This window comes from Gallinula chloropus (genome assembly GCF_964237585.1).
Source record: "Gallinula chloropus genome assembly, chromosome: 2".
Classification (NCBI taxonomy): Eukaryota; Metazoa; Chordata; class Aves; order Gruiformes; family Rallidae; genus Gallinula; species Gallinula chloropus.
In genome coordinates this window covers 74,543,037-74,557,383 of record NC_140086.1, presented here as the reverse complement: position 1 = coordinate 74,557,383, position 14,347 = coordinate 74,543,037, and the positions used below count along the sequence as shown (strand labels likewise).

At 42.4% G+C, this 14,347-nt stretch overlaps 1 protein-coding gene across 1 annotated transcript in view; it reads right to left on the bottom strand.

The window, feature by feature from the left end:
* GRB10 (growth factor receptor bound protein 10) overlaps positions 1–13,024 on the bottom strand; it is a 109,945-nt gene extending 96,921 nt beyond the window's left edge. The window contains exon 1 of the mRNA XM_084279932.1: positions 12,956–13,024. Within this exon, the coding sequence (XP_084136058.1) occupies positions 12,956–13,006 (51 nt within the window). The 5' untranslated portion in view covers positions 13,007–13,024. The remainder of the gene's footprint in view (positions 1–12,955) is intronic.
* Between the last annotated feature and the right edge of the window lie 1,323 nt (positions 13,025–14,347).

The following is a 14,347-nucleotide window of genomic DNA, read 5'->3' as shown; positions in this document are numbered from 1 at the left end:
TTTGTTTTATAACTAGCTGTTCAGGGCATCAGCGCCTGAAGTGATCGCTTATTCTGTACAGCTTCTGCCCACTTTTTTGGTAACACCTACTGGGCACATCCGACAGTTACCCATGGCACGCCAGAGCATACACTGCAATGCTTCAGCGTGGCTGGCAGCACCAGCTGCTTTAATGCTGCAGAGATCTTCTCAGCACTGGGTGACCTTAAGCCCTCGATAGATCAAAGACTGTTTTTGTAACTACCGGGATGCTACTGCAGGAAGGTCTGCTATGCCAGAGTGGCACATGAAACAAAACAAGCAAACCGCCCCAAACAACACCTGGCCAGGTACGGGGTGTTCAAACAAGGCTGGGGGAGAGTTCAACAGGCTGCAAAGCTGGTCAGCCAGGCAAAGAGTTCAAGAAACACTACAGTTATAAAACAGCCATGTGCACAACGCTGGGTCATGCTGGCTTTTAGCAATGCTGGAGCATTACAGCTACCGACCACAAGAAAATGGATTTCTACTCTTCACTCCAAGGAAGATAGGATGCAATCAGATAAGACACTGTTCAATTAGTATTAACACTGCTTTAGCACACCTTTCTTTCTCTTCCCTCAAACCACTGCTGAAGATGAGGGGGAGAACAATAAAAGCAACTTGTTTGCTTTGTAAATCAAGGGCCTAGTAGGTTGCACATGAGCAGCAACCATGCTTCAGCTGAGATGGTGATTTAACTCCAGGTTCAGGGTGAAACTTTTACAGCACAACCACTATTTATTACACTGCTTCCCTCTAGTTTTGGGCTATCCTTTCTAACCCAAAAATGCACATCTATGGAATAAAGACATGGAAAAGATTCCTGCTGAGATTGAAGTCAAACCAGAGATAAAAAAAAAAAAAAAATCACAGGATGAGAAAGAAGAGAAAAAAACCTTTTGAACTAGGCTTCAGAAGCAAGCTGTGGGTGAGAAGAAACCCACCTTCTGGATACAGTTAACTGAAGACCATTACAAAACAAGAAAATTAACTGTGGCAAATTACCTGGGAGCTGATAAGCACATTACCACAATACGAACAGCATGCATGTCTTCTTGCATCCTAGTAACACATGTTACTGTGTCAGTGTCCCTGGTCCAGAAGTTGCTAGTGGAACTGCCAATGAGAAGTTTCTGGTCTTGGGGGTTTGGGTTTATTTTCATCTTCAGGGGGAGTCATGCTCTAAAAGATATGCTGTCAGAAAACTATTTTTCCAACCTGCTCTCATCCAGCATAGCAGTTATGGTTTGCAACTAAACCGTCCGGTCAATTCATGTTCGACAGCCAGCAGTTTGTCATAATTTTGAGGACATAAAGGATTCCAGAAAAAAACACAAGATTCCAAGAGATGCCTTTTTCAGCACACTTGGTTAACCATTTGCTCATGTCAGGAGTAAAAAAAAATACATCACGCAGAAATTTCATTGGCACACATGTAGGAAGGCATTTTTCCCATCACATTTAAAACACACCCCCTTATACTTCCGTATGGATAGACGTAGAAAACGGACACTATGAAGTCTTAATTCACATTCACCTTAAGGAAAAGGCTACAGATGCCTCCATCTACACAAGGCCTAAGGGGGCTACCTCAAATGGTAACATTATTTGATTTGAAAAATTCTGAGTCTGTCATGGACTTAAAGAAAGAAATTCACATAAATTGAGTGTGCATGTGTGGGCAGGTAAACGTGCTTTAATAAAGGTATCTGTTACAATCAAGAGACAAACTGAAGTGATCTAGCAGGTACAAGTAACACAGAAGCACTGGAGAATGCATATGTAACATGATCCCAGAGTTACCTTCTGCAGGAATCTTTCAGATAGGTCACGACAAGAAGTCATGGCAGTGCGACCACAGACACCACTCCCAGGGTTCTTGCTCCCCTGCTAGTCAAGGAAAGATGAGTCCAAGAGACAGGCTCTGGAAGAATAATGGTATGCATATGGGGAACAGGCTAAGAGCACACAAAGGGACTGTGCAGGACTGAAGGGCTTCACTCATCCAGGTGGCAGGAGACCCAGAGTTCACAGAGGCTGATTAGGAAAGAGAGCCCATGGAGGTGGACTAGCCACAGGTACAGGCCTCCCAACATCATCATTGCCAAGATGTCCTCAGGAAGGAGTGATCACCTTCCAGGAGGGCCAAAACATCTTCTCCCAAGCTCCGGCACACACTACTCTCCATCAGCCTGCACACAAGCTCTCAGGAAAATCCTGGGCAGCGCCAGTCTCTGCCAGAGGGGTGGAGAGCACAGAAAACCCACAGGCAGGAAACGATGATGTCAGCTTTGCCAGGCTAGGTACCGTTTCTTCACAGTTGATAAAACATGCATTTCAAGGCTTGTGCCAGGCCCTACTGTCTGACCTACACTGCCTTTTCACACTGCAGGCATGGGGAGCAGCATCTCTTCTACAATGGGACCCTACTAGAAAGGGAAACAATTGGCCAGGACTCCTTGCCCCTCATGCCCATCCCCAACAAATGACTTGGGAGCCAGGGCACTCACAACCAAGGATAGTGGAACCAGTCAGACCTGAGGGTGGAAGCTCAAAAGCCACTTAGCAAGGGAGAGCTTCCCCACAGTGCCCCAAGGATGGCTCTGGAGAGATATTGCTGGCAGCAGTTCCTCAGAGAAGGCAGCATGGGAGACAGCCCTCTTGGATTTAAAACTTGGGAAATAGAGTGAACACCAGGGAAGGCAAAAGGGTGCCATGACAGAAGACTGGGTACTAACAGAGTTGCTGGGAAGCCCCAACAGACAGGTGTGGGTCAAGAGACACCTGGGCCATTGATTAGCACCTCTAGTTTCTCCTTTGCTTCTCTCACACTGGCTAGTCCCTCATCTTCCACCTAAATGCTTGTTTCCAAGAGAGGCACCCATCATCCTGGAGAAGATGAAAACTCAGAGTACATGTCTTGCTAAGGCCAAAAAAGTCCAGTTTTGCAGCCAGGTGCATGGGATGAGGAGAAACGGGAGACAAATCAGTTAATCCACATTTTTTACCCACTCACAAGCAAAAAGTGCAGTTCCAGTTGCAGCTAGCCCTGGAAGCTGCATAGATATTTGGAGTTGAAGATAGCTTCACATCACAACTGATGAGTGTGTCAACCAGGGAAAGACTCTTTTTGACCAAGAAGATACCAAAGTCAACTCGTGGACAAAGAGCAACCAGATGGAAATGTAGACATGGATGGCAGTCTGATGCTCTACTGAGATGAAGGTAACAAGAGTGAGTAAAAGGAGCATGAATACTCAGAGAATTACAGCCCCAGACTGCAGGAAAGCAGATTTTTGACCTGCTCAAGGATCTGCTTGCCAGGTTCCCATAGGAGGTGCTCTGAAGGAATAAGGGGCCCAAGACAAGAAGCTGATCTCCCAGGACAGCCTTCTCAAAGTTCAAGAACGGTCCATTTTGGCATGCAGAGTCACAGAGGAATGGCAGAAAGCCAGGGTACATGGACAGGCAACTCCTGCCTCAGCTCAAATGTTAAAATGCAAATAAAGTTAAAGCACAAAAGGGTTATGGAAAGAGACTATGGAGATACTGCTCAAGCTGAAGAGCCAAAGCAAGCAAAGGATTCCAAGAAAAAACAAGGAATGCTTCTACAAGGGGAAAAAAATGGCTAACGTTAGTCCAGTTAGTGCTCAGTTGTGCCTGGGACCCAGCAGCTATGGGTACAAAAGATCAATGACTTCTTTGCCCATTTTTTCCTCGTAAAGTTTGTCCTCCCATCTCCCACTTCTTTGAGCACACAGGGTACTGAACAATTACTCATGGCAAAGGAAGGTTATGGATCACACATGCTCATTGGACCAAATCAGATACATTGGAAGGTGCTACGGAAGCTGGCTGATACCACAGTGAAACTACTACCTCCAGCCTTTAAAAAGTCACTGGCCAGAGGAGAACACCAGTGACCACAGAGGCAAAGATCACATTCATCTTCAATATGGGCAAGGATGAGGATACAAGGAACCAGAAGCTTGTCAGTGTCTAGGAAGATTATGGAGTAAATCCTTCTGGAAGGCAATGCCAGACACACAAAGGCCAAAAAAGCAATTGGTAAATCTATGCTGGCTGTTCCAAAGAACAAGTCATAGCTGACATTTCAGCTCACAATTTTATACTCTCTATATTAAGGGTCTTATTTCTTAAAAAAACCAACACACTCAAATCATGAGTCATTTGGATTTCCTCATACTGTTGTACATGTTGGGTTCTTCAAATATACAGTTAGAATTTTACAATACTGGACAATCTTACTGCATTTTAGAATATCTAATTCTTTTCTTTAGAAAAGTAGGCACCTCCTATGTACTCCCCAGAGCCCGAAGCAATCTGCCTCAGATATAACTGACAACCAAAAGGTAACTGCAAACTTAAGAAGGACCTATTGCAGCAGGATAATATTTATCAAAAATACTTCTTTTCCTTCACTGAAGTATCAGTTCTACAAAAACCCACGTGAGTCTGTCACTCTTCCACACTAATGGCTTCAAGAACTTCTTCAAGAAAGGTGCCAACACCACTCCGTCAGAAACCCCCTCCTGAACTGTGCAGATGTATTCAGTATTCTGGGGAACTTGCCAGCATGACAGTATTTACTGTATGACTAATATGCATTAATGAAGCACAAATGGACAACTATTTACTTGTGCTAATAACTAAAGCGCTTTATTAGAGCTAAGGCCTCTAGCATGAAGGATTGCCAGGTTCCCCCACTTGCCAAAATTATGTCAAAAAATGGAGCCAGTGTGTAAGACATCAAGAGCTACAGCCAGTGTGTAGTAGAGTCTTAAGTCATTGTTTAACATTCAGCTCGCAAAGGACAAGCATGCTCCAAAACCACTGGCTGTTTCCGAGGGCTTGTCTTTTCATTGTGGAGGCTAGAATTTCAAATATGCACGCTCGTCTTACCAGTACGCAAGCCAAAGCTATCTTAAAATAGCAGTAAAGCCTGAGAGCTTTGCTGGGCATTTGTGTTTTACCTCGGGTTGCTTGTTCTTTCAAAACCAGAAAGAAAAACAGGGTGTTTTAATGCCTCGGATTAAAATATCAATACTGTCTAGCATAAAGGGCCATTAATACCAATAATCTGGCTCTTTCTACACGAAGGATTCCTGAAAGCTGATCAATTTGGTAAAATTCCATCCTGAAAAAGCAAAGCCAACCCTTCAAGAACAAAGTCCTTGCTCTCTGCCGTGCTCTCCGTCCCGCAGCTCCGTGAAGGCAACGATACGTGCGACGCCAGGAATGAAAGATGCACCTGAAAAGTGGCAGTTTTGTGGGAACCTGGAGAGTGGGTTTGAAAGAGTATTTCAAGCTGCATTGTAGTAGAAGCTGAATGAGTAATTCTTAGAGGATGCAAAAGCAGGTCAAGATCCTTTTCGGTCATAGCTAGTGCTAGGTGGACTTAATAGATTCATCCTGAGTTTTACAGAGCAAATGGCACATCCACCACCAAAGCCATGGTACGTTTGGGCTATCCATTCTTGTTTGAGTCGACAGCTTCAGTTCAAGAGTCAGCTGCAGCATTACACTAGATGGTCTGCAATGGCAAAACCAAAACAATCCCTGCCACGATGCATCACATTAGCAATAAAAGTTTGGAAACTGTACCCACAGTTTCTTTTTAGGAATGGAAAAAGAATCAACTCTATGCAGAATCACAAGAATTTGGTTGTGGGGTTTTTCCCCCCTCCTTTTTTAACTTACTAGAAGAAGAAATCGTAAGTGCATATGAAATACTGTCCTTCCTTCGATCGGCCTCCCATTTGATTTTATAAGGCAAGAAAAATCTACTGGGTATAACTTTTAGCAAAGTTTGTATCTGGATATATTTCTTGGAAATGCTTAAGTATAAGACAACATTATATCTCCGGCCTCTTCCAAGGATAGAAAAGGCCTCTCTGAGCCAACTGGCATGGACTAAGAATTAGTCCAAGACTTAGCAACACTAAGAATAATCTGAGCCACAGCACTTTCTTAAAAAGTGACAGCTCCAAATGCACAGTGATCTTATCTTCCCCTTAAAAACAAAGTAATCTTCTCCAGTGGTTATTATTTACTCATAAGTAGAGCACAGAACATCTGTAGAAGGTGGTTCACTAAAAACACACCTCCCCAAACTATCACTTGGCTATAACAAAGCCAATTTAAAAACAAAAAATAAATACTCCCTTTCTCTTATATTACAACTGGCTACCCTTTTTTATATTTACACAGACATTTGAAGTATCAAGCTGTCTTCAGACTGGTCCCTCAACTTCTCTCCCCTGTTAAATGAGAAAACATTCATACTGGTAGTCCTTCAAAATCACCAGTTGATAAACAGCTTGTTATAATATTTATTAATTTGGAAAAAGATCCCATTCATGGGAAAAATACCCACACATACAGGATTTAGTTTGGTGCTATAGTCTGTTAAACCAATTGTTACTGCTACTTCAGAATGGCATCATGAAGTTTTGAAAGAAAACACTAGAAAATGGCCTGGTTTATTCAATGTGGCCATTTTTACAATCTCAAAACGGTGTCTTAAGAGCTGCACACAAGTCAGAACCTGAAGAGATCTATTGCTTTGGATTTTCACAGGAACACCGAATGATCAAGGTTGAAAGGAACCTCTGAAAGTCATGTGGTCCACCCCACTGCTCAAACAGGTCCACCCTGAGCCTCAGACTGGGTCCAGATGGCTTCAGAGTATCACCAGAGAGCAGGGTTACACCACATTTCCGTGCAACCTGTGCTAGTGCTCAGCCCCCCTCACAGTGAAAGAGCATTGCTCAATGCTCTGAGAGAACTGCCTGTGCTTCAGTTTGTGCCCAGGGCCTCTGGTCTTCTCACTGGGCACCACTGGAGAGTCTGACTCTGTCCTTTTCACCTACTTACATATATTCAGTAGACCGCTCTCGGACTCTCTTAAAAAACAGCAAACCATAGATCTAAACAGGTATGAAAACTAGAGCTAAATCAAGAGACAAATTTAAGCAACTGCATGTAAACAATGACATAACAAGACTGACCAGTAGATTAGAGAATGAGCATGAAACCATTAGCAGGAGGATGCAGAATTAAGCTTCTTTCCTGTCATTCCCTCACTTGATTCGCAGCATCTACGTTATTTCCTCACCGCTGTTAGTAAGGTAAGTACTAAAAACTATGATTGACCATTAGAGTGCCTTGAGTCTTTTTTTCTGAGAGGGGAAGTTGAAAAATCTCACTTAATTGAAAAATGGAGACTTGAGATTTCTCGCTCACATTCACCTTCAAAAAAGACTTCACGTTTTGCCAACCAATTTCTCTGTAAATTAGAGAACTGTTTGCACTTCTATTTTTGTAAAGTACAGACTTTCAACTGGAATTGCAGAAAGACACTGTTACAGCAAAAAAACTGCAATGCATGGGTATTTCTTTTAAGAAACGAAACTGTAATCAGTTATATAAAAGATTAGTGCAAGATGCAAATCTGACGTTCTTTTGTTTCACATACAATATTCTCATGACACGTGACAGTGGGGGTAAATGTACCTCCAACGGCCTCTAAGAGGTAAGCACCACACTTACTTCACTGAGTGAAAGGAATTGCTTCTGGAACAATTTTTTAAACTGATTTCTTTCCAAGAAAAATAGAGGCTAGAAATCCAGGTCCAGTTGCTCTTCAATAAAACTACCAACCAGCATCAACTCTATCTAAAAGACATTTGGAGCCTGCACTTAGGGAGACAGATTTCATAACTTCTTATTAGAAGCAACATGTCTTGTAAAAACATTTGCTAATGTTCTCACTGCTTTGTACTTTATGTCTCTGCAGTCCATCAACCCTCTACACCACACGCATGTAAACTGTTAAAACAGAAGCACCATCAACAAAGTATCTGTTGACTGACACCATATTTCACAAATCTGATGAGTTTCTGCATTGGCAGTAGCAACATTTCAGCTCCATTTCTTCATGCAGTATGTAGAAGAATGATGCAATGCAGTATTACCTCTGATGTTTCATTACTCAGCTATGCCCAAGGACCCTGAAAGCCTGCCTGGGCACTTCCATACTGCCCCACTGGCATGAAAAATCCAAACTCCAGGCCAAATTCCATACAAGCAGCATCCTTGTACATTTAAGCCTAATGAAAATAAAGCAAGCCGCTGTTTACTTAGAATCTTAAAAATCATGTATTAGGTTTGTGTGGAAAGCATTAGGTACCAGGAGTGCTGCAGAGATGGCTTCTGTGAGAAGCTGCCAGAAGCTTCCCCCATGTCCAACAGAGCCAATGCCAGCCGGCTCCCAAGACAGACTTGCTGCTGGCCAAGGCTGAGCTCATCAGCAATGCCGGTAAAGCCTCGAGGACAAAAGAGTTGAGAAGGGGGAAAAGCTGTTGTGCAACAGCAACTGCAGCCAGAGAAAGGAGTGAGATGTGAGAAGAACAACTCTGCAGACACCTAGGTCAGTGAAGGATGAAGATAAGGTGTTCCAGGTGCCAGAGCAGACGTTCCCCTGCAGCAGCTTGTGGAGAAAATAGTAATGAGGTAGGTTGTCCCCCTGCAGCCCATGGAAAAACTCATGCCAGAGTAGGTGGAAGCACCTAAAGAAACCTGTGCAGGCTCTTGGCAGGACCTGTGGACCCATGGGGAGAAGAGCCTACACTGGAGCAGGTTTGATGACAGGACTTGTGACCCCCATGGGGGACTGTGATGGAGCAGTCTGTTCCTGAAGGACTGAACCCAGTGAAAATGGAACACCTAACTGCTAGAGCAGTTCATGAAGAACTGCTGCCCATGGGAAGGAAACAAGTTGGATAAGTTCTTGGAGGACTGTCTGCCATGAGAGGGACCTCACGCTGGAGCAGGAGAGCACGAGGAGTCCTCTCCCTGAGGGGGAAGGAGCAGCAGAGACAATGCATGATGAACTGATTGCCCCCCCCCCCCACCCCCTGTCACTCAGTAGAGGAGGGAGAGAAATCAGGAATAAAGTTTAGCCTGGGAAGAAGGGAGGGTTGTGTGGGGGCAGGGGGAGGGTGTTTTAAGATTTGGGTTTACTTCTCATTATCCTACTCTGATTTTAATTGGTAATAAATTAATTTCCCCACACTGAGCCTGTTTAGCCTGTTATGGTAACTGGTGAGCAATCTCTCCCTGTCCTTATCTTGACCCATGAGCCTTTCATTATATTTTCTCCCCTCTGCCCAGCTGAAGAGGCGAGCAATAGAGGGACTTGAGTGGGCACCTGGCCTCCAGTCAGGGTCAACCCACCACAAATCAGAAGAAAGATCTCCATAGTCTCAATAAACAACTGTCAATAGCTAAGTGAAGAAAGATTTGTCACAAAGAAGCAGACAATGGGGGCCAACACACTGGTCTTGACAGCACTTTCCACTTAGGTTTTCAGTCTACTTGGGCAAATTTTACAATAGTTGGTGGGGTTTTTTAATCACGTGGTGCTTTTTAAGCCATTTTATTCATGCAAACATGGACAGCAACATGTATATCTTTATTAACACTCAGTATCAGAGCGTTCAGTTCCAAAGTGGCAAAGATAAGACTAAGCCACATAAAAGGCATCTGGTTTTCACAGGGATGAGGATTATGGCACCCAGCAAGGTAACTCTGAACTACAGATTTTTTAATTTTTTTTTCCCAAAACAGAAACCCTCTCTAACCACCCAATCAAAGCAAACAACCACGTTAAACATAAAAAGCAAGTCTCCTGAAAACCCACACCCACCAAGATGAAGCTCCCTAGGAACATAAGTGTAACCTCAACATGCCGTGGACTTGGATCAAACAACCTCCAAAGGTGTCTTCCATCTTACTGTATCATTTTATGGAAAACAAGCATCAAAGCTGCCATACCAAAACCTGCAGAAGTTGTGGAGGAAGAGCTAGGCATAACATGACTGCTGAGTAATGGCAGTATATCACCTTCACATCCACAAATCTGACATCATTAAAGGAGGCTTTTATTACAGTAGCCAGTCTAACTGATTAATTCTCTTTGGTATTTACTTCCCTACTCTTGAGGCGTACAAAGCTTCTCCATTATAACGTGCAATATTCTGCTCTCTTATCTGGTCAAGAAGGCTATTAGCAATCCTGAAATCCACAGCTCTGTACACGTAGGAGAAAGCAATTTCCATTTTCTGCCTGTTTTGTGACCAAGTGCTTGCACTGCATTTTATGCCCAGTTAGATGAAGAGTATGATGTGAACAAGTCCTTTCTCTAGTAAGAATTCAGCTCTCTGAAAATCAACTCTATTAATTATTAATAGAGTCATGCCTGCATCTTGGTGATGAGAAAATAAACGGAAGGTAGGAGATAGAAGATAAACAGAACATTCCCACATGCCCAGAATTTTATCCTCAGAAACTGAAGAGAAAAAAAAATACAATAAATCCTTCTGTTCTTTATGTCACCGAGACTTGCACAACTCACACATCAAAGGGTTAAGGAACTAAACCTTCCCCAAGAGTTCAAGTCACTGTGCATAAATACTGTTGTGACTACAGATTGCAAAAGAACGGAAACACAGTAAATCATCCCATTTTTTCTGAGAAATTCTGGGACTATGTTCTGAATTTCCAGGAACAGAAGACAAACACTGCCAATTCTCACTGCTGGATTTTTATTGAAGAGTTTGAGAATTTGGAAAGGGCTCCTGAAAGCCACTAAAAGGTAGTATTGATTTTTTCCACAAAGCTACAGATTGTTTCTGGGACAATGTACTCAGTGTGACTGGTTTATGTGCTAACTCCTGAGAAAGTTGGGAGTTTGTTGGTTTGTTGTTTTTGGGTTTTGTTCTTTTTTTTGAAAAAGGTTTTAAACAAGACCCAAAAACTTCTGAAAGAAGCGAACACAGTAAACAAAGAGCCCAGTAAGAAAGTCAAAGACCTATGCCTTGCCCATCTCCCCAAAAAAAACAGAAAAGGAAAAGTAGAGGGGAGTTGGCAACAAGGCATCCTAAAGGATATTCTTCAGTGCATATTCACTTATCCAGGTTCTCTCGCTGTCTGCTTTGCACATAATCCCAAATTCCAACACATCAGTTCATTCTAAACATTGAAGTTTTAAGGTCCCAGCCTTGGGGACTCTGGAGGAATGTTCTCTATAGCCTTCCATTCGCATGAAGTCAGAAAATGTACGGAAAAAAACAAGAATCCTTCTTCATGCTCGAATCTAGAGCACATTTAGTTTAACCTTCTTTCAGCCCCTTACCAACACAATACTGGCACCGTAGCCAAATTGAAAAGACAAGTTGATGAAAGCTTCTAAGTCAGATTTAGTAGGGGTGGAAAAACAGATGTTCAGGGGTTTTTTTAAATGTGAACTTAACTTCTGACAGAAGGCACAGCAGTTATGAATGGGCTTCCAAAGCTAGTCTTTAAACCAGTTACAAGCAGTTAGGAGAGTGAAATCACAGCAAGCTATAGTAAAAAATAATTAAATAACAGGATGTCACTTCCCAACCATCTGAAGTCACCCATGTTGCTTTGACACTTCCAGTCTGTTGCCTGTCCCAGATTAAAGCAGATCATCTACAGGGTTTTTAAGAGAAAGGGGAAGCACCATGGAAAATTCACATTCCTACTGCTTGCAAACCACGAAATACACTGGTCTTTTTTTGAGAAAGTTTGACATCCAGTACAGAATCTGCAGAAAAAAAATGACTGCCTGCAGCATCAAGTTTCTGTCACATAGCTCTCCCCTCCCTCAGCTTCGCACCGTGATTCACATGATGCTCTAGATGAATTTGAAGCAAAATTTCGCACTACTTCAAAGTAATGAAGTCCATGCACACCTATTCACATATTCTTTTAAAGAACATAGATACAAGTATAGCGACGGATTTTCAGGACACCTGATCTCTCACAGCCCATTCAATTTATTATAGTTGCAAAAGCAGTTATAAAGGAACTGTGATGTTTTTCCTGTAATCAGGAAAAGCACTCAGGTACATTCAACTGACAATTCATCATACACTCATATTAGTCTTTTAACTAATTTGAAGTTTCCTGTTGAGGGAAAATTAAGAGTAATCTGGCCTATTATGAAACAGATATATAAACCCTGTGGAGGTTTCTTGGGGATTTTTATTGTTGGTTTTGTTTTCTTTTCTACTTTTCTTTCAAATGAGTAAAATGACTGTAGTAATCACTACTTGTAATGTTTCTCTTGGGAGAAAGAGGAAAGCGTTTCAATGTCACATGATACTCTGCTTAATTATTTGTGTATCTGTGGAGCCCAAAAATCATAACTAAATCCTCAGGGTGGCAAGCACACTATGAAAACAAGAGAAGAAAGGACAAAAAACAGGTCATGCCCAAAGTAAAAAAAAAAAAAAAATACAAAGCCTGCATTATGCCAACCACAACGACCTAGGGAGGGGTGAAAAAATTAAAGAAAGAAGAAAAAAAAAAAAAAAAAGAGAACTCGTGTCATTTTTCCTAGCACCTTTGAATTGAGCTGAAGGTGGGTTTTTTCCTAAAATATTTTTTTAATATGCCATACTGGCTGCTTAGATACAGAATAATGACTCAACAAACATAGGAGCTAACGAAGTCTAAAAGTCTCTTTGTTCCTACAAATACAGCATTCAGCAAACACTGATACTTTCTGGTGCAAGGCATTTCACTGGTATCACAGCTTGTCTTCTTTGCTTTTTTGTAAGAGTGCCTTCTCCCAAATATGAACTGGCTATTTTGAGGATAGATATCAGATCTTAATCAGTACATATGAGTGACCCAATTTCTTCAGCAGCGGGTCTTGAATACAGGATGGTAACAGAGGCGCCATTCCCAAACGTTAGCAAAACCCAGGGAATTGCCAGACAGCTATTAGCAGTTTGATGAAAAGTTTGAATGCACAATCAATCACTGGCACGCAGCAATATGATGCGACAAGCTGACAGGAACATGCAGTTTCATAACTTACTATCCGATAAGGAAGATGTAAAAAGGAGTCTGGGCAGCCAGCTAAAGCCATTTGTTTCTTCAAATTTTCTTCAAATTACATCTACTGCTTCACAGGACCTGCAAAGTACAAACAAACTGTCAGAAACCATACTGAAGACATTTCATCAACTTATTATTGAAAACAGTTGGAGGGGGAAGACCGAGAAGAGCAAGATGAGGTGAGAAGGATTTACATCAACTCGGAGTAGCAGATCTGCACATTTGCTGTCTGTAGCCTAGAAAACACGTTCAACCTGATATTTAATTCAGAAGCCAAACATAACTTTTCTCAGGCTGGATGGTTACTCCTGTATGTCCATGGTCCAGGTGAAAAAGAAAGCCTCTCTTCTCACTTAGACCCTCACCACATGAAGACTGACTCCTGCCAACTGAGGCAACGTTTTTAACTGCAAAAGGAAAAACTGAAATCTGGGAGCGAATTAAAATGATTCTCTGATAAGTGGCTGTCATCTAAGTTGGAAGTGACCTACAAGATCAACATCATTATGCAGCATTAGCCTCCTACACCAAGACACTCAACTTACTCCCCTTTCCACTTCCCCGCCTGCCTTTTCTCTCATGCAATATATCAAGAAGGGTGTCCCCTGCAAATCTGCATTCATGTCTTGCCTCTCCTCTTCTAGGTATTAGCAGAACCTTCTCAAGGTGTGTAGTGTTTCTTTCAAGCATCACTTTCGTGATCAGATCGAGCTTGAAGAGAAATCCAGTGCAAACATATTTAGAGATGCATATGGCTAAAGAACCATAAATGCCAAAGAAAAGGCATTACAAAGCCACCATCAAGAAAGTGATTTTAACTACTGCTTCATAACAAAGGAAACAAAACCAATCCAAAGCATCACATATAGAGCACTACTTACTGGTCCTAACATTCCTAACCAGTGACACTCAGGTGGAGACACTCTTGTAGTAGAAGACAAGTGATGCCACTACCAAGCAAATGAGAGAAGGGTGACTGGGGGAGAGAGCAGACAGCAAAGCACAGCTGTAACTTCTACTCTGATCACAAGCAAGCTCCTGTCTTGTTTACTGTTAATTATCAATTATGTATTCAAAACAAAAGTCTTAATTAGGCTACCCACTGCTCTCCAGTAGGAACTTGTCACCAAATGAAAGCTCTCAGCAAGATTTATGGGATAATTAAGTCACGGACGAGGGTAAACGACATCTTGGAAAAACCGTTCGTGGTGGAGTTGCAGCCTATCATAGAATGCTTTGGGTTGGAAGGGACCTCAAAGATCATCTAGTTCCAATCCCCTGCCATAATCAGGGACACCCTCCACTGGACCAGGATGCCCAAGCCCCATCCAACCTGGCCTTAAACACCTCCATGGATGAGGCTCCCACAATC